The sequence below is a fragment of the Meriones unguiculatus genome, chromosome 6 (genome assembly GCF_030254825.1).
Source record: "Meriones unguiculatus strain TT.TT164.6M chromosome 6, Bangor_MerUng_6.1, whole genome shotgun sequence".
NCBI lineage: Eukaryota > Metazoa > Chordata > Mammalia > Rodentia > Muridae > Meriones > Meriones unguiculatus.
In genome coordinates this window covers 21,574,627-21,599,121 of record NC_083354.1, presented here as the reverse complement: position 1 = coordinate 21,599,121, position 24,495 = coordinate 21,574,627, and the positions used below count along the sequence as shown (strand labels likewise).

Sequence of the window (24,495 nt, the reverse complement as noted above, 5' to 3'; positions counted from 1 at the left end):
AATTTTCAAACTAAGTGTCTCACTAAAAACTTGCTTAAACATTTTTTCCTGCTCGGGTTAAAGATACAGTAGGGTTAAAGAAACGTGTCATTCCGAGGTCTGGTGCATGTGTAGTCTAGGTCGGCACATAGCTACAATCTCTCTATTGCCAACAAGGCAAGAGAAGAACACGCCCAATCTGGCTTCGGCCTCAGGAGCCTCTGGGGAGATTCCACGTCTCTGTAATTTTTACACTTCTGATCCACAGAGGATAGTCTATTATTTGTTCTCTTGTCACAAAAAGAAGTTAGGTAGCCAAAGAGGCCAAAGCAGACCTTAACACAAAATAATCATGTAAGATGACAGGAAGTGGGGCTGAGCTTTCTATCTGATTTGGGCTTCTGCAGCGAAGACACATACCTCAAACTATATATGGAACCCTCTCCTCATCTCTTTTTCTGTTCTTCTCTTTTACTATCAAAAGGGCTTTGGTGGATTACACGTATGGTGGTACCTGGTGGCAGAAGAGGTCACCTGAGGTCAAGTTGAGTACTGGCTCTTCAAAGCCACTAGAACCTCCCACACAGAAGGGCTTCTGTGCTGCCTGAAAACACTGGCGATGTGAGGGCAAGCCTTCCTTCTCTTCAATCTCTCATCTTTTATTCGCCTTCCTGTCACTCAACACAAAACCAGCCCACAGCCTAGTAAAAGAAGGCCAGCACCTGGCCCACTGGTCACTGTCCACAGGCACAGTAAGCACCTGAGCCACCACCGCTCGCTGCCCATGCCCCACCCGCTTTCAGAAGAAAAGACTAGACAAAGGAAGTGGTGATACAATGATCTCCTTATTCCTGTCAGCAGCTTCCATGACAGAAAGCCTGTCATTTCCACCCAAAACTAAAAGAACCTCTCAGGGCTGTGCAGCACACACCTCCACATAACACCCCCAAAATCCACAGATCCACTTGGCAGGTAGAGGCAGCAGGATCAGAGGACAGCCTGGGCCACATGAAATCTTGTCTCAAACACAAAGGCTGGGGATGTGACTGGCCGGTGGAGCACCTGCCTCTCAGGTACGAGGCCCTGGGTTTGATGTCCAGCACTGGGGAAACTAATCCCTGCCTCATGTGATGGGGGGGGGGGGGGGTGTGAAAACGTCTCTGCCGAAGGCACTTGAACACGAATGATGCGTTGAGGGTAGGCCTCACTGTGTCACTACCCACATCATATCCAAGGTTGTTTTTATACAATTCAAGTCAGTAACAAAGGATTTCTGCAAGCCAATCATGATGGTGCGCACATGCCGCACCAGCCCTGGAGGCTGAGGCAGGAGGATCAAAAGTTCTGGTTAGTCTACACAACTTAGCAGACCATGTTTTCAAATAAACGTAAAGGTCCAGAGACGAAGCTCAATGGCAGAATGTTGTGAAGCATGTGCAAGCCCTGGGGCTCTCCAGTAACAGGAACAAGCAAGCATCTTGAGGAGAAGGGATTAAGCAGGGAGAAAAAAGAAATAAATTCAAGAATGCAAGCAGCAGGCTTGTGAAGAGTACATACATGGTCTTTCTTACAAGCACAGAAAGTACCCCATCCAGAACAGGCCAAAGTTAAGACTTCTGACAGCTCTAGAGAAAGCTGGAGGCAAAGAAATTGTAGCCTATCACTCAAGAAAGATTTTTCTGGACCCCTTCTGAAAACTAAAGTCAAAATCAGCTTCAGCAAAAGCAAAATCAGCTTTAGCAGAAGGCTCCCAGATGAAATAAGTAATTTCTCAATTAAACCACCCAAGTCACCTGAATCTAGGACTACTCATCTTTAAAAGATAAGTGGAGACCCATTCCTAATGTTTCAGTAAGCAACTGTAACTCAGAATCATTAGGGGAAAAAACATCTAGAACAGCTGGGGATCTGGCTTACTGGTAGAGAGCTCACCTAGCACACAGAAAGCCCTGGGTTTGGTTCCCAGAACTACAAACTTCCCCAACCCACAAAAAGGAGAATTTCACTTCAGCAAATTATTTCATCAGAATCACTCTGAAATTTCAGTAGAATGACATTTTCAAACACCAAAGACACAATCAAGTCCAGTGCTCGGCAATGTGAAGAACCTAAAGGTAAAACAAATTTCTGCTCCAAAGACATTTTCCACGGGAATGGGGAGGAAGGTTGGGGAGGAGAAAAGGCAGGTAGGGCTACCTATAACACAGAAAGAACACAGTATGTGCTAGGCAAAAGCCCAAAGTGCTACCGGATACAAAGTACCACTAAAGAGGGAGAAAGCATCCTTAGGTTGGTGGGAGAGAAGGAGAGTGGAAACTGTCATAATGAACATGATATACAAGGAGCATCAACAAAGACAAGAGCTTAAATGTGCAAAAATGAAGTGTATTCAGTACAGCCATCATGGAAAACTAGGTAAGATTAGGCAAACATTAAAAACAGGGAGTATTTTCCTAGCATTTTGGTCTTGGATTTAATACACAACACCAATAAATAAATAAATACTTAAATGCCAGTTAATCCATCAATCTCAATATGTCAACACTGCCATATTACTGTAGCATTTTTTAAAGTAGGATAAAATTATATCTATTTACTTTGATGGTATATACTTTGATGGTATATAAACTGTACAATGACTAAATCTAGCTAAGTAACATGTGTTGAATCATGTAATTGTCATTTTTGTGGCAAGATATGAAATGAACCTAAATGTCCATGAAAGGACAAATGAATAAAGGAAATTTGATACATATGTAGATACACACATACATATTTATGTATGTATATATGTGTGTGGGGGGTGTGTAGGAAATAATTCTATCTTTGGCACAACACGATGAACAGGGGAGACATTAAGTCACATAAAATAAGTAAAGCCCAGAAAGGACAAATACTGCTCACACTCACTCATCCCTGGAAGCTAAAACTGCCTGAGTTTATGGAAGTGCAGAGTTGAAGGGGTGAGGGTGGGAACTGAACAAGGTTGAAGAAATACTGGTGAAAAGATACATAATTTCAGTCAGATAGCAAGTGTTAATTAAGCCCAAGGGGCTTACCTGTAACAAGGTAACTACAGGTAATAATGCACTGTAGGCTGAAAAGTTCTCTGAGACAAATACAAAGTACTCTTATCACAAGAGTTATAATTATGTGAGGAAACTCTCTATGAATTAGCTGGATTTGGTTAATGCACAATTTATATGTTTCAAAATAGTATGTTGCACATGGTAAATACATGCTCTCTTTTTTCTAACTGTACCAGTTAAAAAATAAAAATAAATTTCATGGAATTATCCCCTTCTGCATATAACAGTGGTCTCCTAACAAGGCCCCCTTTCTCTCATGTAAAGTAGTTATGGAAAGAATGAAAGAAGTTAAAAGCAGGCCGGCCTGGTCTATCCAGTGAGTTCCAGGGCACCCATGGCTATGTACAGAGATACTATCCCCAAAATAAAACAATATTAAAAAAAAAAAGGAAAAGGGAAAGAAGGAAGGAAGGAAAAGAAAGGAGATTGAAAGCTAGCAATTCTCTGCTCCATAAAATTTACTTGGAGGAAAATAAGTGATATGGAACTAGTCTCTTCTCTCTCAAAGAAAACAGCAAGAATTCTATTGCAATATTTTTGCTTGCTTGTTTAGTTTTCAAATGACAAGCAGATAAATAATGACCATGTATTATCATCATTTTGTAAGTAAAGAAACATTTTTAATTTTTAAAACCTGAGAAACGGTCTTCTCATTTAAGAGCCTGTCTTATTTAATTTTCTTTTGCTGTGACAAAATACCACGACCATGGCAACCTATAAAAGAAATCATTTAATTGGGCTTATGGTTTCCAAGGGTTCATGATGGAGGAGTCAGAACAACTGAGAGTGCACAGCTTAATCAGCAAGTGGAAGGCAAGAGAGCTAACTGGGAATGATGTAAGCCTTTAAAACCTCAAAGTCCCAGGCCACACCTCCTAACTCTTCCCAAACAGTTCCACCAGCTGGGGACCAAGTATTCAGACATACAGGCTCATTATGGGGGTCATTCTCATACAAGCTTCCACAGGGTTATTAATAATCTTACATTGGTCAGGTGAGATGGACTACAGCCACCCAGCCTCAGGACCCTGAGACTCAGGACTCCTGTTAAGAACAGGAGGTACAGCTAACACGACATTGTGGGGGTTCACAACAACAGACCAAGAATGATGTTGTCTGATCAAGCAAAAGAGAAAAAGTGATTTTAAAGGAGAATAAGGAACTAAAGACCAGTGAGAGGTTAGTGTTGGACAGAACTAAGGTCAAGGAGATATTGCCCAAGCGAAACTGCAAATGCTCAGGCCACTTAAGAGGACACTGTAGTATCTAGGTAAGCACTGTTGAAGGCCTAAACCAGGGCAGGTCAAGGACTGGAAAGCAGCAAAAATGATGTCCAGGTTTTGAGCCTATATACAGAAAAGAATAAATGGCAGCATTGATAGGTGACAATTCATCAAAGGTTAATGAATTCCTTAGGTCAGAGGATGAACAAGGAAGAACTTGGGAGACAACAGGAATATAAGATAGAAAGTTGGCAAATCACAAGTAATGGGGCAAAGTTGTCTCAACCACAGGGGACTTTTTTCAGTTGTTTTATTTAATTTCTTGTTGTTTTGTTTATTTGCATGTGTATGCACACACGCACACAGGCCATGGCACATGGGAACTGGTTCTTTCCTTCCACCATGGGTGTCCTAGAGATCAAACTCCTCAGGTCATGAGGCTTGGCCGTAAGTGCTTTTATTTGCCAAACTATCTTGCCACCCTCCAAAGCAATTTCTGAACTTTCACAACCTGCCAAGCACTGGACTGCTAGACAGCCAACAAAGAAGGAACACTGCTTCCTGTACTCACGCGCAAGCTGGCAGGAGGGATAGACATTAATATGCAAGGATCATACAGATGAGCATGATTACAAATTGTATTAAAATGTGTCTAATTTCCAAAAGAGAAAATTCACTTGGAAAACAGTTTTAATTACACAGCAAAATGAAACTACCAATGGCAACAGAAGGCTCTGTTAGGAAAGAAGTCTGCTGGGGCAGATAATTCTAGAAGCTGACGGGACAGGTGATAAAGGATGCCAAACACTGATAAGGTGGCTCAAGGTACAGGCACTGTGTGAGCAAGCCACTGGCTAGGACAGGCCACGACCTGAGTTCTGAAGAAAATGGAGCAGGACTCTGAGGGTTAATGAATGGAGTGAACAGACAAGAAATCTTTCAAGATAAACAACAAAGGAATGTAGACGATTTCAATTGGGGCTGAAAGAAGAGCAAAAAGAACCAGCTAAGACAGGACAGTGGGAGGTGTTGTACCAAGACCATCAACTGAGACAGAGAAGGTGAAGGAGACGAGGAAGGGGAAAGCAGTGGTGAGGATGCTGAAGAATGCACTTGGTGTCAACTGGAAGTCACTCAACATTTCCTGGAGGCTTTCTACACACTAAGAACCATGCATGTGTGCAGGGCTCAGGGCGGTCAGCAGACATTTGCTACTTTACATCAACACTCTGAGTGGAAAAACAAAATCAGGTTGACTTTTATCATTATATCTAGAGAATGGTTCTAAGCAATAGCGTGATAATTAACCAGGCTTTGAAGTGTATGCATGTGCCAACAAAGGAGAATCACTTCTGCTGAACCCAAGAACCTTTCCTGGGCAGGAAATTACACACAATGCTGGTGCATTGAGTCAAAGAAGAGATCTGTGTGCCTGAGCATCAGACAACAGGTTCTGAATATGCAAGTGGTTCCTGTCCTTCTGAGGGCTGTTATTCTCATCCTTTAAAGCACATTTCATGGTTCAGTACTGAGCATAACTGAACTCACTATCACGAACTTTCACATATTGTTCAAAAGCAAAACTGACCATCTGAACACTGTTTTCTGCACATGAATCTGTGAGCGGTGTATGCACGTGGAAGCTAGAAGTGGACATCTGGTGTCTTTCTCAATTGCTCTCCACTCTACCTATAGAGGCAGAGTATCTCATAGAAGCCAGCAGTCCAGCTCGTTCTGAAGATCTCTGCCTCTGCCTCTGGAGCACAAGGTTACAGGCAAGTACCCACATCCTTCAGCTTTAATGTGGGTGCTGGGAACCTGAAATCTAGCCCCACAGCAAGCACTGAGCCATCTCTCCAACCCAAATACCTTAAAATTTTTAAAAGACACTTTTCTAGATGAATCACAATTTTGGGAAACAGACCAAAGCAAAGAGATCCACAGCATGTTTTTTGTCTTGTTTAGTGCCTTTGAACCCCAAAAATGAACTCCTAAAATCAACAGTCTTTGCAAGTCAAATATATTACAAATTGGAACATAACCCTGTCAACTATAATCAGAATAAAACCTATCCTCTTATCCTGCCCTTAAGCCCTAGATGACCCATCCCTGCCACCCATTATGATATCCATCCATCCATCTATCCATCCATCCATCCATCCATCCACCCACCCACCCTCTCATCATCATCCTGCCTGGTCTGGTCTGGAACTCACTATGTATTCAGGTTGAGAAATCCAAATATAATGTATTTCTAACCTACCAGTGCCCTTCCCTCAACTCCTCCTAGGTCCTCCCTTCCAGCTAGCTATCTGTAATGTTTAAAAATTCTTGTAAGTTCTCACCTCCATTTCCTGGTCCAAAGCAAGTTTATACAAAAATGGGTTTTATGCCTGCCCTATGCATATAATCCTGGTCTACTAGATGCCCTGAGAGGGAAAACATTTGGGAGGAATTGTGTTTTATGCTTACAGTGACACAGTCATTTCCTTAATCTTCCTAATAAGACAGCTTAATGAGTACAAAGAAATTAATAGCATGTATTGATGCTATAAAAAACATGATGAACAACTTTTCTAAGATTAAAGTATCATCACCTTGATTATTAGGTAAAGAAAAACCAATTAACTAGCTTTCAAGTTGGATAATTTACTCCATTAAAATCAGCTCCACTATTTCAAGATTTAACGTATTGTTCAAATTCATGTATGCAAACAAATTCATTAAAATTCAGGAGATTTTACTCCAAAACTCACTGTACTTAAAATTCGGAGCCCTAACAGAGAGTATAGAAATAAAATATATAAACTGAAATATTTGTTCCTTCTGGACAGGACAGTCTACATGATTTTTTGTTTGTGTTTTCAGCCAAATTCACACTCCCCTGAGAGTAGACAGTAGCTGGAAGGCCAACAAATTGCTCCTTACACTGACATGTTGTACAGAGGTCAGGAGCTACTCTTGGCTGCTTCCTTACCACAGGTGAAATTGGAACCAATTGCCTTCACTCTAGAGCTGCATCTAATAACAGCCGTGTGAGAAATACACACAGCCCAAAAGTTTGTGGGCTGATTTTCTGGAACACTGACACACACACCTCACTGAAATGAGCAAGTTCTTCCCGCCCATATGCTTAAACAATCCATCCTAATAGGTGCCTCTTGAGTTTTTTGGTAAATCAAAAAGACCTCAGCATTTTCTGAGACTACTCTGTGTCAGGGCATGTTAAAAACTTTACTAGATTACGTCATGATGGGGCCTCTGCTGGGAAGAGGAAACAAAGAGAGAGCAGGTTGAAGAACTCAGGAGAACACACAGGAGGAAAAACGCAGTCATCCAGCTTATCTTATGCCCTACTGTCTCCTTTAAAGATAGCCAACTTAAAAAAAAAATACTACTGGGCCACAAAGACATGTCAAAAGTAAAATTTCAACTATGCCTCAACTAATATGCCTCAGTTATCTCATGGGGAAAGTGGGGATGATAACAGAACACGAAGAAGTTATAATGAAAAATGTTAATGTCCAAAATAGCACTCAATATACAGTAATCACTCTCTAAATGTCAGCTCTCATGAAAGCAAATGCTACTCAGCTAGTCCCCGGGATTTCCAAGGTTCGTTTAGCTGTCTAGACTTAACCTATGGTGAACTAGAACTGACGTGATCTATACAGTTGCCACATACAACTCTGTATTTGTGCATGTGTGTATATGTGTGTGTCTAGTTTCAAAGTTATGCTATACACATGAATGTACCTTTTTCTCAAAACAAAAGTCCTAACGAGTTAACTGTTTCCTATATCAATTAAGAAAATGTTAAAATAATTTGCCATAGGATCGCAAACAGGAAGTGTTAAAATCAGGAGCTGAACTTGGGGGTTTCCAGGTCAAAAGCCCGAATTCTTTTACGTAAACTGTTTGGGTTTTTCTGTCTACTCTCCCACTTTGTCCTCTGACTATAACCTGGAGCAGAACTTAGATGTTTCTAGTGTACATGAAGAAACAAATGCCCAGAAGGTTCACGTGCCTGAGGTTAAGTAAGTTTTGAGTATCATTTTTATACTGCCACTGCGTACTCGCAGGTACGAGGAGCCTGCCTGGGGGAGGCCTGCAGCTCTTCTCGCCTCACAGGAGCCCGTATATACCAACACACACTGGGCCTGCGGTGGCTGAGCGCCCAGGTGCAAGTTCATGCGACAGAGTAAGCAGACCTGTCACATCAAGTTTAGCTGCTCAGACCTTCCTTTGTTCAGGCTCACGGTGGCATGCTGGAGAGTCAGACTTAGCAAACAAATCAGGTGGAGGTCTGTTCTACAACACCACTGAGGGAAACTCCCCAGAGGTTTCTCAACAAAGCCAGAGTTAGGTAGAGCTTCACGCATACACACCCCAAAAAAGGATAGGCTAACAGGAAGAATAAACCTGACCTGCAGACGAAAGGAAGCTCACACTTCAGGTAGCTGTTCCCAGCAAATTACAGTCTACACAAGGCCAAGCACACTTAAATAAAACAAACCAACAGCACCATGTGGAGAGACAAAGCGGAGATTTCTGACATAATTAGTTCCCTTTCACCAGTGTAGGGTTCATAATTAAACGCTGGCCCCTCCTGACCCGTTCTGCTGTGCACACATTTGAATGCTTCCTAAGGGACTAGGTCAGTGGCCAAGAGACCACTGGAAGCCACAAGTCCACTCAACTCCCACGCCAACATGACACACATGCACACCTGCTTTAGGGGCTGCTGGGGCCTCTTAAAGGGAGCGTGCGCACGTTCCCGCTGAGCACACGGAAGGGTTTATGGGTTTACACAGTTCTTCCAGACCACTGAAAGGACTCAATACAAGGAAACCCATAGAAAATTCCAGCAGCTACTCTGAGAAATTAGGGATGTTGTGGACAAAGGGCCCAGAACTGAAGTGTGAGCCTCAGGTTTGGGCTTCATTATCTATTTACAGGACAGACAGAGTCCACTCTCCCTAAGAGCTTTACCTTCCTTCCCTAGGTCTTCATCTCCTCCTATCTTCTGTGGTAGTGCAGAGGGTTATGTCCAGGAATGGAGGTGGAAGCAGTGTGTCAACGGTAAATATCCACAGGGAGGAAAGGCAACTGACATCACTAACCCTGACTAGTTTCTGGCTGACATCCTTCCATGGCTCCCTGCTGCCCTCAAGCTCAGGCCCAGAGTCTCAACTAACAAGCCGAAAAAGTTTCTCCCAATCTGCCCTCTAATACCCTCCAGCTTTACCTCTAGTCACAGCCTCTGCCACTGGCCCAGGGCCAGAGTTCCTCCAGGGAGCTATGCTGGCCATGCAGGCAGCAGCCGCTTGCCCAGAGTCCTCCCTCCTTCCTCTCCCATTCCACTCCTCTTTCGAATGCTGATTTGAGTTTGCATGTAATTTTCTCCTATAGGCGCTCCTCAGCCTCTCCTTTATCCCTCTGCAGCCTTTCTATTGCTTTGTGTAAATGACCTGGATACTCATTAGGGTTTTGTTGTTTCTTTTTCCATTCTCATCATTTTCAGACCAAGAAAGAAGGTGGTTGTGGCTGGCAACATGGCTCAGTCACTAAAGTGCTTGTCACTAAAGTGCCTGAGTTTGACCCCCATAGTTCATATAAAACCTGGGCATGCTTATAATCCTGGAACTGAGCAGGAAGAGACAGAGACAGGAAGATCCCTGGTCCTTGCTGGTGGCCAGTGTAACTGAATCAACAAGTTTCAAGTTTAATGAGACTCTTTGTCAAAATCAAGGATGAAAGCAAATGATAAACAACAACTGAGACTGACCTCTGCCCTTTAAATGCACACACACACACACACACACACACACACACACACGTGCACACCTATGTACAATCACCCACACAAATGTGGTTGACGGAACAAGTTTAGAGAAAATGCTGTGCTTGACCTGAGTAGTTGACTACCCACTAACTTCCCCGAGCAACTCCAGAAGCAATGAGATCTAGTTACCCCTATTCTAGCTGATTCTTTCTAAAACCCCAAAATAAGTAGAAAATCAAGATTCCTGGGAAGCCAGATCTCTGCAATTGTTCCTTTCTATTCCTTCCACAAATGTTAACCACATCCAGACCGTACACTAAACTATTAGCTTCTTTTTAAAACAAGAGCACTGAAGGCAAATGAGGTGTGAGAGGAAGGAGATGTGAAATCAGAAAGCCAGTGCTCAACGACAGATTCAAAAACATCAGACAGTCTCTTCAGTGCTCCAAACACTTAGCCGCTCACAAGAGCAACACAAGGCTTGTCTGAGTTAACGAAGGCCGCTGCTTCTTCATTCTGCCTTCATGTCAATCAAATACTACTGCCCACTACTGAGAAGAAGGCATACTCATTAGCTGAGAATGAAAAGGAAAATCCATTTTTCCTTACGGACACTGATTTAATAGACTGACAAATGGCGCTGCCACGGGAACTCTAAAGACGAAAGGTTTTTTTGTTTTTTGTTTTGTTTTGTTTTGTTTTCCCCTACTGAGGAAGTGGCTAGCCTAAGGTCCTTGAGGGGAGCTTGTGCAACAGCGGATGGAGGACTGGATTTATAAGCAATCGACAAATAACAGTGCAGCAGTCATCACTCCTTCCTAATGGGTTTGATGTGAGTGTATTTACAGAGATGAGTACCATGTAATATCTCTTCCAGATAAACATAAGAAATAAACTAACAATTCCATTTTCAGGCAGTTGAAGGGATGAGAGAGATGTCTCAGTGGTTAAGAGCATGTGCTGCTCTTGCAGAGGACCTAGTTTCAGTTCCCAGCACCCATCAGGCAGCTCAGAATTGCTTACAATTTCAGTTCTGGGGGATATGACACTCTCTGACCTCCTCACGCACCTGCACACATGAAATGCACACAAATACACATAAACAAACAAAGAAAATAAATCTTTAAGAACTTCAACCTATATTTCACAGCAAAATCTGAACATTTTGGGGTATTGCCCTTCCATTTTACACATTTTACAAATTTCTTTGGGAAAATGTTTACGACTGGAAGGAACCCAGAAGCCATTGTAGTGTACAATACTGTAGGCTGTAGGTACAGTACTAAGAGACCATTTAAACAAAAAACGTGGTTATTTAAAGGAGAGCACAATCTAAATTTATAATGTAATAGTATTTATCAAGGTTGAAGACTGAAGGACCAAAACATAGAAAGCATCTTTGGTGGTTTTATATTTTAATTTACAGTGGAATTTTATATCTAGGAAATTAGCTACTTCAAAAATTTCAAAGAATTTTCATACTTAGAACTAGAATATTTTAAAAGAGTGTAAGTAAACAAGTTAGAAAATGCACTAACTCAAATCCTCTGTTTCTGGGTGACAACCTCATTCACATGTCATTGTTCATGGCTGCTGGAACTAAGACAAGCAGCATTTTTTTACCATCCATCTCAAAACAGTATGAAAGAATAATGGCCAGCAAGGGCACTATTAATTCTCTGGCTGCTGGGCAGAAGCTTCTAACGCCTCACCCAATGGGTTACTGAAGCTGCCCACATGAGGCAGGACACTGAAGAAGAAAGTAAAGAAACTGGTAGAAGGGGACAGAGTATGGTTTTCAGCCTTTTCCTCTACCAAACCAAGCCCTTCTTCCCTAGTATGGTAGGAGTAAGGTGCTTACCAATGGTCAGTGAAATGAGAAAGTGACCTAAGTTGTTTCAAAAATGGAATAGCGAACTCTCAGTGAAGAGCTGTTTGCTAAGCTGTAGCAAAGATTTTATCAGATTAGAAGAGAAATAAGTAAAGACTTCTTTGTTGAAAACCATATACAGCAAGGGACCTCCATCCACATTCATAATCAACAAACAGCGTACAGCTGGCCACTGGTATCTTACAAAGTAAGCTTTTCACCTTTCTAATGGACTTTATGAATATGCACGTGCTTAGATACAGAATATTTCATAACGCCTACTCCAGATAAACACTGCATCATGTCATAATAAATAAACTTATAATAATTCAGCTTTGAAACAGTTTGCCCTATATTTCAAAACAGAACTTGATCAGTCTCTAAGACTTCCTCCCAACTTTAGATATCAGGAAAAATATCTGTGATTTATTAACATAATTACTGCCTAGTTCAACAAACAACAAAATTCACTATGATGTGAGAGGCCCTGCCAGCCCAAACTCTGTCAGCCAAAAACTTTGGAACTCTACATGTTGTCTAATCTCTCTGTGTCTGGTTTTTATGGTGAGGTGGAATTCCATACCTAACTCTGCCTCTGCAATCAGGCCATGCTGCCACAAATGCCACTGTGGTCTATGTTAGTAACACACACCCAAATTTGATGAACATGATGCCAAGCGGAACTTTAGCATTTGCTCCGAAAACCAAGAAATAAAATTCTAGACTGAGGAAGATAAGAGCTCCCTGGGAAATGTCCAAAGGTTCAGCAACAGGTAAATACCAAAGTGCCTGGTCAGCTGCGATGGGCCCTACAGGTGAGGCAGCAAAAGAAGGCAGCGCACAGCTGCTGGGGAATGGCTTCTCACACTGCATGTGGTTTCCCAAAGGAAGCCCCGAGCAACTGAGCATCAAAAACATATCAGCTTCTTTCTCAAAGAAGCCAATTCCTTTCAGGTTCTTATTCATTCAATTCAGAAAAAAAAAAATCCCCTAACTTAAATATTGAGCATAGAAAAAGGAGGAATCAGGCGGGAATGGTGGGGTGGAAGGGTTAGTGGAAGGAGAGAGCTGGAACTGGGAGGCATTTAGGAGGCAAGGCGGAAACTTAGTCAGTGGAAACTCCTTGGAAGTACGAGGATGACCCTGGACCAGTAATGGGGTACATGAAGCCTGAACTGCCCATCTCCTATAATGAGGCAAGGCTGCCAGTGGTGGGACTGGGACACCAACAGACACAAAACCTTCACCCTTCAATTTGTCTTGCCTGCAAGATGTGCCAGGGTGACAAAGAACTTGTGGGAATGGTCAACCAATGACCGGTCTAATACCACAAGAGGGAACCCATGCCTGACACTGTCTACATGGCCAGGAACCAGAGACTGGATAGCCCAGAGACCTAGGATAGAACCAAACACAACTGGTTTAAAAAAAAAAAAGCCAATGAAATTATTCCGAATGATACTCTGCTATAGTCATAGATGGGTGCCTAGCCCAACTGTCATCAGAGAGGCTTCATCCAGCAGCTGATTGGAGCAGATGCAGAGACCCACAGCCAAACGTTAGGCAGAGCTTGGGGAATCCTGAGCAGGAGGAAGGGTTGTATGAGCCAGAGGGGTCGAGGACACCAGGAGAACAGGGCCCTCAGAATCAAGCAAGCAAGGCTTATAGAATCTCACAGACTGAAGAGAAAATGTTGGATCCTGCATGCATCTCTGAGCTAGGTCCTCTGTATATATGTTGTGGTTGTGTAGGCTGGTGTTCTTGTGGGAGTCGGGGTACTCTCAGGACCCTTTTCCTCCTAGTGGGTTACCTCATCCGGTCTTGATATAAGGGTTTGTGCCTAGGCTTACTGTAACTTGTTATGGCTGTGTTCGCTTGGTATCCCTGGGAAGCCTGCTCTTTTCTGCAGGGAGACAGAGGTGGAATGAATCTGGGTAAGAGTAGGGTGAACTGGGAGGAGCGTAGGGAGGAGAAACTGCAGTCAGGATACAACGTCTAAGAAAAGAATTTTAAAAGGCATGCTAGAGAGATGGCTCAGTGGTTAAGAGTATTTAAACCACCTATAACTCCAGTTCCAGCGATGTGATGTCCTCTGTAGGAACCTGCATATAGATGTGGAGATATGTTCAGACAGACACAAATAAAAGAAAAATAAATCTTTCTTCTAAAGAAAAAGGATAAATCACTAAATATAATAAATCTAATAATTATTGTCTAATGTTTAGTCATAGCATGTTGCACAGCCAATAGCTACCTGCTCATGTCAGAAAATAGCATATGTGTAGGAAGGTGCCACCCCCGCTTCCGCATGACTGATGTTAGGAACCATCGTCATCCTCCATCTTGCTGGGCTCGGACAGGGCTTCAGATCTCCACAGAACGCAGCATTCCAGCAGGCCACACCAACCCACCGAGCTGGCATTCTCCCTCACACATTGCATAGTCTGCTCTCTGCTCTGCTAAAGCCTCTTGAGCCCAGCTGAGCATCCCTCAAGACACCATGCAAAAGGACCAAACTGAGTCTCTAAAGAAAGATACCACATGATAACTTCAACTCAAGAAATGCCACAAAATGGCAATTTCACTGGAACCATAAGATAGTAATCTCTTTCCTTTAGTGATGACAGAAACCATAACTGCACACATTAGTTTTCCTCTAGATATAGGCTATCCCAGTGTATAAAACATAAGCATAGATATAATAAATGTTTTAAAAGAAAAGTTGGCTGTATTCAGCCCGAAAGCCCAGCTCATTCCTAATCTACTCACTACCCTGTGACTCAAACAAGTGCTGTGCAGAACACAGACACAAACACAGCTCCATCTGCTAATTAAAAATGGGCACGAAACTGTTAACAGGCATCTGTTGCATTGTTTGAGGCTAATGGGCAGAGACAAAGCTGAAATGCTCTTCTAATGCAAACCCAGTGATTTCACTCATTTTCTGTTTGGTATTTATGAAAGTGGGGGTTGGAAACAGAGTGGTAAAATGGCTTATTATGCACACTAAGTGAAATCTCTTTCATATTCTAAAACTGATTGCAGGAAGGTAAACAGCATTTTGCACTGAAGGAGATAGCATTTCTACATTAACATGTCAAATTAAATACTTTTTATCTTAATTCAGATATAATCTAGTCATGTCTAACACCATAAAAGAACAACACATTGCACGAAATGCTTTCTTTACGTCCATAACTGCTTTCACAGTCCATCCATCTACCCACTCATTCACTGCGCAGTCCTATATAATAGGTCTTAGAGATTTCCTAAGTGAGCTTGACTTATTCTTGCCCTGGGAAACTCACAGGCCCTGAAAAAGCAGACATAGATGATTACAGTCAATCATGGATGAATCAGCTAAGGCCCTAGAACAACCCACTCACCTAAAGCCACAAATCTAGGAAGAGGTTGCAAACTTAGACCTGATGCACCCCTTAATTCATCCTCCATCTCCCCACCGCACAGATGAGCCATTCTGTTTCCCCTACCCAGGCACTGAAAATGACTGAGGGTTTATTCATGGAAACAGTCCTGATGAAGGACCCATTTTCAAATATCCCTGACTACCATACCTGCCTGTAGGCATCTAGCCACAGAGAAGTCTATTTTACATGCACAACACTGTTTGGTAACCTTTTAACTGCCCCTAAGTTTGTGTTGTCTAAGAAAACTTTGGCCTATCTTGAGGGTGAAAGTTTTCTGACATGGCAGATAACAACGCAGCCATACTACACGTATTCCTAGCTGGCCAAGGTCCATGGCACCTGCTACCACCTGACCATTCAGGGCCCTCACATGAGGCCACTACCTGACCCATTTGAGTTTGCACTCTGACCTGGGCAGAAACAGCTGATAATCTGCATTTTTTTTTCGATTCATCTTTCCACAGCTACGAACATACTCCACAGTCAAACTCACACACAGGAGTGCTGATGTGCAGCACAGAGCTACTGGCAGGCAGGCAGGATGGGACCCTGAGGCAGCCCAGACCAGGCAACTCCTACTATCCCCATTCCAGCTCCATCCTCCCTTTCAGATTCAATTCTAAGATTCAGTTAAAAAACCAACTGCTAAGTTTCTCCTGGTATTCAAAGACTAAACTTATTTTCCTCTAAAACAATATCCAAGCTGATTCCCCTCCAGGTTTTTTCAGTAGATACAGACAAAATTGCTGTTGTTGCCAAGTGAATCCATGCCCCTCCCCCCACTCGCCTCGCTGCTTGCAAAAGCGTGGCTGAAGCGCTTTATTAAAGAACACTTTAAACAGATTCATATTCGTACCCAGCACTCAAGTGCCCCATGCCTGCATTTCCAGAAAGGCTTTTTTCATGGACTGGAACAGTCATCACACAGAGAAGTGTAACCCTTTATCACCCACTACTAAGCCCGCCTTCTGCCTACCATTGCATCAACACCAGTGCTGAGATGGGAAGTCTACCCAGACGCTCTGAAAGAACATAATGACATAAAATAGGCTTTATGCACAAAATGTTCAATTCGAACTTGCATGTTCTTTGGTATTTTAGTTTGAGGAGTTGAAACCAAGGAAAACAACTATGAAAATGGAAAGCGACTTCCTCTGTGTATCTGGCTTATGCTCAGCCAGATGTTGATATCATCTTGGATAAAAATGTAAATATGACAGTTTGTTATTTAGCCAGTAAGTCTTGATACAAATTTTGAAATGAGACCAACCAAAAGCAGCTTTGCATTTTACAAAAGGGTCAACAAGCTTGTTCTTTAGAGAACCAGTTAGTAAATACTTTGGAGCTTTGTGGGTCACATATGGTCTTTGTTGCATATTCTTCATTGTTTTCATTTTTAATAACCTCTTTTAAAATATAAAAAACAAAAACAAAACAAAAGAACAAGCCAAAAGCCCCATCTGGCCAATGGACTACACTGACTCAAGGCAAATGAACCCAAGACAAGAATGCAATGTTACAGAATACAGTGCCTGAAAGTGTTCTGCTGGCATTTAGTATCAGCAATTCCAGTGTGGGGCTACAAAATGATTTTATGAATTATCTCACACATGGAAGGAATGTTAATGGCAGGGTATACTATGATCTCTTGCCCTGAAACTCCAGGCCTGGAAGAAAGGGCAAAGGCTGTGCCAGGTATATACAGCCCCTCCCCCACCCCTATACAGAGTCTCTGAAGACCATTTCCCTCAACAGAGTGCTAAGCAAACTGGAAACACCTTAACCTCCCACACACACAGACACGTGCAAAACTTAGTCTCTGGAAAATGTGGATTTACAGAGAGGATCACACTCATTTGTGCAATGATGAGAGACAATTGGATTTGGAGCTTCAGCTCTGCTGAAGGTGAGAGATCTGCATTGGTAAAGCTGGGACAGGACATAAAGTAGATAATTTCTACAAGCTTGTCCACGTCGAACAATGACTATACTAAATAATGAAACCACTCAGGAAACACCTAACAGGAAGAAGGGGGCAGGGCGGAGAAGAAGCAGAATCATCTGAGAAGGTCCCACTGCAGGGCAGAGTCTGGGGCTCTGGCTGTTCTGCCAGCACCTTCAATACAAGACCATTTCAAGGTGCCAGGGTGCCTCATATCAATATTAAAATGTACCCACATCCCACAGGAAACATAATATAGAGTTGAATAGTTTCACCATTTCTGTCTTAATATTATTTTTAAAGGTAAAACCTAAGTATTAATTATGATTATGTAAGGGAGGGGGCTGGAGCCAACCAAAAGTTTTTCAATTTTCCAACATGTGAACTAAAAAGCTAATTAGTTGGTCTAAGGCATTAGGCCTGTAATTTCAAGTGACTAAATCATCCTTACTCCATGGTTGGCAAGTATGATTAAATAGACTAGGAGATTTCCAGAAAGTGAAAGAAAATCTACCTTTTACCACACCAAAGAACAAAAATGACTCCAAGTGCCAAGCCTTAGAGAAGTGAAATTTAAGTATATGAGACAATTCTGTACCTAGAATCAAAATGACTGTCTCCTCTTTTATGATGACAGAACTTCCATCCAATCTAAAGCTGAAAGAACCCCATTTAAAAAAAAAAAAAAACACTTAAACACTGGTAATACACAATTAAAACGAAAGCACGTCTTCATAATAAAAAACAGACATGGGGACATATCTGTCACACACACACAAACCCCAGACCTTCTGAAGGGATCTTTCCTTGGGCGTGGTGCTTATCAAGTTGGTCTGCAGTGCTACAAGGCCTTGTCAAGTCCAGTCACAGAAAAGCCCAGGAATTTACACAAATGGACACTTAAACTATGGTGGGAAAAGAAGGATTACCAACTGTCACCCCAACAACTTCAGATCACCTGGGGATGTGGTGTGGGGCTTGGCAGGAGTGACATGGCTGCCAGCAGTGTGAACACTCCCAGTCTGTGCTTGTAGTCAGTGAGGAGTCTGGAGACTTTTCACTACATTGGTGCAAATCCACCTTACTGTTGAAGCATAACTGCAACCGTAGAGCATATTCGTTTCAGGTATATAAGCTCTCTGGCTCTCTGCCACCGCTTCCGGCTGGAACTCTCTGGGGCCAAGTAAAAGGTAGGGGAGTTTCCCCTCCATATCAACTGAAGACACAACTTGAAGCCTCTTTCACCACAGTCACCACACAGAAAGTACAAACACCCAGAGTTCCCATGATAGTCACCATGTAATACACACCTCCTAATCTGAGCTATCGGAGGACCCTGGCTTTAACATTTTAAATGGAAGGTTTAAAGTGTGAAATGCAATACACTACACACACACCTATGGGGAGGGTGGGTATGTGGGGGGGGGGGGGAGGTAGGGATTTAGTCCAAGGTCTCATCCATGTTAAACATATACTATACCACTGACTTAAACCCCTAGCCAAGAAAAGTGACTTTTAAAAGATACTGTGTTGGAAGGTCCATATAGGAAACATGGGACAAAGTAGGGGGTGAATGGGAAGAGCTAGTCACTCCACTGCAGAGGAATCCAAGGGATTTAACACACTGTATTAGTGAGATTTATTCACTTTCTTTTTATTTCTTCCTTTTAAAAGAGTGTATGTATGTGTGTGCACCTGCATGGGAGATGAGTAAGAGTCAGTGCAGCTGCCCAGAGAAGCCAGAAGAGGGATCAGGTGCCCTAGAGTTGAAATTACAGGCCTTTAGGTACTTGTGAGCCAACCGTTTAAGGGTGCTCAGAACTGAACTTGGGTCCACTAGAAGGGCAGGAAGCACTATTAACTGCTGAACCATCTCTCTTGCCTCAGATTTACTCACTTTCAAGGCCGGAGAAAAGTTCTGAGAGGGTCGCACATAGAACAGACAAAGCTCCCCCTCCCCAGTGTGTTAGAAATTGTTCTTTGCCATCTGTACTTCGGCACGCATTTAACACTTAAAAAAGAGTTATTTGGGGTTTTGAAATTGATACCAAAAATGAATGTCCTTTAGTAGCTGTAGCAGCTTCCACCAAGCCTCTTACAAATACACTTGCGAGAATCAAGATGACATTTAAAATCTGCTTCCTCAGAAAAGTCCCACTCAAGATTAACTGCCAAGAACTTGCAACTCAAACTTCCTTAAGCCCAGACATCACAACACTCAGATTCATTCAGTCTGTCTGAGAGAAATCAGAATAAAGCAAGGAGAGTCTTTACCAATACTCACACTGGAAAGTGCTCTAGACCTACTTTTAAAAGATGTCACCTATAGAACATAAATATTTAAACAGATTTTGTTTGTTTGTTCTTAATTCGAGTATATGGGTGGGTTTTTTTTCCTGCACCATGTAAGTCTCTGGTCCCCACAGAAGCCAGAGAGGGTATTGGATTCCATGTAACTGGAGTTACAGACAGTTGTGAGGTGCCAGGTGGGTGCTGTGAACCAAACAGGACTTCTGTAAGCACAACGAATACCCTTAACCACCCTTAAACACACTTATCAACACACTAGTTCTCCATTACTTGTGGATCACCCCGAAAGCTATCTGAAAAATAAAATATTTAAATAAGCTAGTATTAGAGGCCAGAAAAATCACCCAAAAAACAAAAGGCTGACTCTTGCAGTACTTAATTGACCGCAGCTGTTTAACAAGGGAAATAATGTTAAGGTCATTCTCCCGAAGGTTTAAAACCGGTTTTGATTTGCTCTTCCATTTACAGGTTAAAGATCCTGTTTACCTGCACAATATCTTTTACTACAGATAGAAGAACAGCTCCCAGGAAAGAGTGGAATTTTTTTTTCTTGAATCAATTAGAAGTCACTGGGAAATATATAGTATGCTATGATTCACCTAAAAAGTAATTAGTATCAAAGAAAACTATACAGGGAGGCAGGTGGAATTTAAGTTCAATCACTTGGCTTAGTCATTACTAATACTCAAGCTCAAGAATTTTAAAAATTGAGAAACGCTGTTTCCCAAGACACGGAGTAAAGGGGTGAAAATAAATTCCTAACCACATCATCCCCAAAATTCGCCAGTCCCCTTAAAACCTATTAACACTCGGAAGAGTTTAACACTCTGTGGACATTAGTCCATCTTTAGTCACTTTTTAAATCCTCTTGATTCAAAGAAGTCAAGAGAAAATGGAAACCAGCATTCCCAGTTACTGGGGAAAGTCCTGTGCCCCGCGTTTTCCATTTCCTCTCTTTTCTCCGCTCAACCCCTGCGCTGCATCCGCTGCTTCCCCTTCTTTTTAGTTAACACTCAGCTCGCCTTCACTTTCTCCACCAAGTAGCCTCCTGCCGCCCTCAGATGCCCCGAGCCCTTCTCCCACCCACAATCTTCTTCTGCGTTTTTCTTTTGGCTTATCTGTGCACACCTTTACATCCAGTATCCCTTCGTCTCTCGCCTCCCGACCATTCATTCATTCCCCCCAATTCCCTGCTGATCGCCCAGTCCCACTTCTCTCGCCCCTGCTGTCCTCTGCCCCTTTACTCCATCTGAAGCCCCTCTAAAGTGCTCAGCCCTTCGTTTCCCCCTTCACATTTCCTTCCTCTTTTCTGTCTTTCCAACCCAACATTCGCACCCACCCTCCCCTCCTTCTCTCTTTCCGTACGATTTCCTGTGTCCCCCCCCCCCCCCCGACTCTGTCCCTCCGCGGCTCCTCCGCCGCCTCCCCGGAGCCCGCTCGTGTCCCTAACACCCCTGGTTTCCGATGGCTCCGGTTCCCTTTCCTCCGCCGGCAGCCCCGCGCCCGCGCCCTCGCCCTTGCCCACCCTCCGGTCCCCGCGGCGGCCCCCCGGGGTCTCCCTCCCGGGGCGCCAAGCCCTCGCGTGCCCTCTCCCAGGCCCCCGGGCACCCGCCCCCCACATCTCAGCTCCCGTCCCGGGCCGCGGCCGCTCCCTCACCGATGGTGGAGATAAAGGTGGTGTTGAAGGCGTCCTCTGAGAAGCGGAACAGGAGGCAGGTCTTGCCGACGCCGGAGTCGCCGATGAGCAGCAGCTTGAACAGATAATCGTACGTCTTCGCCATCTTCTCGCTCCGGCCCTCTCTGACCGCCGAGAGCAAGGAGGCAGTGGAAAGCCGCGCGGAGGGGGCCTCGGGCGAGGGGGCGTGTCCGCCGAGCCGCCCGCGCCCCGCCCCGCCCCTCGCCCCGCCCCCTGGAAGCGACAGGCGCACCCCGTCCGCTCTAGCCAATCTGTTCGTGCTTTGTCATCACCATCCGCGCCGCGGGACTTATGGGATTTGTAGTACTCTGGGAGAGTTTCGGGCGTGCCTGGCCCGGACTGTCCAAGCAACCCTGGTAGGTACCAAATGTGAGTGAGTGGCACCGCGCGCTTGGAGTTTCCACCCTTCCCGGGAAAAGACGCTTCGTTCCGAACTCCTCTTCTCTCGCCACCGGAACTTGACTGTGTTGTTTCTTTGTTTGTGGACACCTTTCAAATCCAAGACCTGAGAATCTAAGTACCGCAGTTAGCGCTTCTGCTCGCCTGGACCCGGAGCAGCGAAGCTTTCTTAGAAATGAGATAGTCCACGAAGTCTGCGGATCTCCTGCTGAGTGTTTTCCAGCCTCTCCAGTTTCTACCCAGACCCTAGCCCAGAAGTTAGCCGCCTCCCTCAGCTCTTCAGTCCTAGAGCTCAAAGAGTGCTATTAACAGGCTGACTTCATACCCACTGAACTAAAGGGCACAACCAAATGCGATGATCATTTTAGCGGATCTGCTTCACAGACAGCACTCCGCTCCTCGTTAAGAGGGAGGATTAAAAAAAAAAAAAATGTGGTAAGGCTTGTGCGTATTGTAAAACAGCGTTACCTGAGGCGGGAACTTAAACCATGGAAACTAGAGAGTAAGACTTGGATTTTTGTCTTGGCTAAGCCACTTCACCTCTGTGTGAAGTCTCACAGGCTTGGCACATCTCAGTTTTCTCACCTATAAAACGAATGTTAAACTACTTCTTAGGATTGTAATGCAAGCTATATACTGAATGTGAAAGCACTTTGAAACTCAGTTACCTGCTATGAAGTGTAGGTGTCAGTAGTGTTTACATTTATCTCCCCTCGGGAGGCTTTCAATCAATGGGTGGCAAAAGGAAGGGAGGAAAGAGCACTTTGATGCATTCAATTCAAACCTTCAGTGCTCTTTCATCAGCAGGTGGCAGAAACCCAACCAGGTCAAGCTCGGGAGAGAAGGGTTTACTGTCCAGATCACGTGGAAGGAGTAGCTAAGGGGACCAGGAACTTTATCTTGTCAGAAGTTTCTGTCTCATCCCTTTTTCATCTTCAGTTTTAATTTAAAATACGTTAAGTACAGCCCCAACACACACACACATACACACACACCCCAGCAAAAGTTCTTTGGTTTCCTCAAGAATTTTTAAGAGGATTAAAGGGACCCTGCCTGAGAACTGAGAACCACTAGGACAGAACTTACCTTAGAGATGAGGAAATACCTTCTAGCAGTGGTTGTTACAAGAAGCAGTGGACTTAATCATCAGAGCAAGTAGAAAAAAAACAAAAAAACAAAAAACAACGCTGAGACAGTTAATTGAACTAGTCAGCAAACTCTTTCAAGATGTATGTTGGATGCCTGTGACTTCATTAATGATATCAATGATGGTGCAGGTCTGGTCCTATTGTAGCAGGAAATTTAGTTGGTCCTAATAATGACCTTCACTTTCTATGTGGAGAGAAGATGAAAGGTATCGTTAACTCACACTTATTGATCACACAGTACCCAGAAGGCAGCAGCTGCTTCTGTCAACTTAATATGTAATGTCTACAGTGTGCCTTAGGTCAAAGCTGCCCTCATCGTTATGGTTCTGAGGAGGGACTGAACTCCTCAGTCATTTGGGGAAGGAATCTGCCTTCTGGCATAGATTGAGCATCTTTGCCTAAGACTCTGAACTGGCTTCACCCAGTTTCTGAGCAGTTGTGGGCTGCTTAGTTCCATTCCTTGGTGCTCAGTCAGGGAATAGAAGGAAGTCTTCAACGACCGCCGGAATCTTCTTGACTTCTTTATTTTTTTTAATTTAAATTATTTTCACTTTTTCTTATTGAGTATGTATGTGTATGATGGGTGTGGGGCTTGTGTCATGGTGTATGTGCAGAGATCAGAGAAAAATATTGTGCAGTTGGATTCTCTCCCTCCATGTTTACATAGGTTTGGGGGATCAAACTCTGGTCATCAGACTCGCATGTTAAGTCACCTCATTGGTTCTCTCTCTCTCTTTTTTTTTTTAAGGATTCATATCTATTGAAATACTTTGGAGGGAGGAGTGCTGGAGAGATGGCTCAGTGTTAAAGTTAGGTTCCACTGGCTGCTGTAAAGAGGACCCTGGTTGGGTCCCAGCACCCATGGGATAGCTCGAAACCATCCATAATGCCAATTCCAGGGGATCTGAGGCCATTGTCCAGCCTCTGTGGGCACTGCACACATGTGGGGTGGCACACATGTAGCCAAAACACGAATCCATGTATTTAAAAAGGGTTTTAAGGAAATAACTTTTGATCCCACTATTTCAGCTGTTGGCAATCTCTTTCTGTGGAAAGGGACATATTTATACAGTAAATAACTAAGTTCAGAAGAGAAATAAGACTTAGGAAATTTAAAGTCCCTAAATTTCCTTAGGGGAATTTTGTTAATTAATGGGAATTTAAAGAAAAAAATTTTGTCATGTTTTCAGTTCCTCAGCTTTTTCTGCTACCAACTATGGATAATATTGGGACTTTCTAGTCCTGCATTTGTATACCAGTGGTGAACTATTCAGGCATTTTGATATATTGACATTGTTCTTTAAATCAAAATTTTCCTTTCATTATGCATTATTAATCCTCAGATTTTATACACTGGTGTATTAGAGACCAGATTAATAGTGACAACATTGGATCTAAGCAGTTGGCTGAAAGGTCTCATGGTGAGTATATTTGTAGAATGAGGTGCAGCAGGCAATAGATTCCTTGTTGACATTACTTTTCAATTGGACGAGACTCTTTTCTAAAATGTCACATCCCAGTGACCCGAGGGAAACAGTTCTATCCATGCACTTTGCCATCTGCTCAGACCCATCCCTGTAGAGAGCACGGACCAGCACGTTCAGCTTGGTTAAGAAAATGTTGGCT

General features: G+C 43.3%; 1 protein-coding gene across 1 annotated transcript in view; it reads right to left on the bottom strand.

Moving 5' to 3' along the window:
• The window catches only part of Rab8b (RAB8B, member RAS oncogene family), a 71,252-nt gene extending 49,756 nt beyond the window's left edge, over nt 1–21,496 (bottom strand). The window contains exon 1 of the mRNA XM_021638340.2: nt 21,284–21,496. Within this exon, the coding sequence (XP_021494015.1) occupies nt 21,284–21,407 (124 nt within the window). The 5' untranslated portion in view covers nt 21,408–21,496. The remainder of the gene's footprint in view (nt 1–21,283) is intronic.
• Between the last annotated feature and the right edge of the window lie 2,999 nt (nt 21,497–24,495).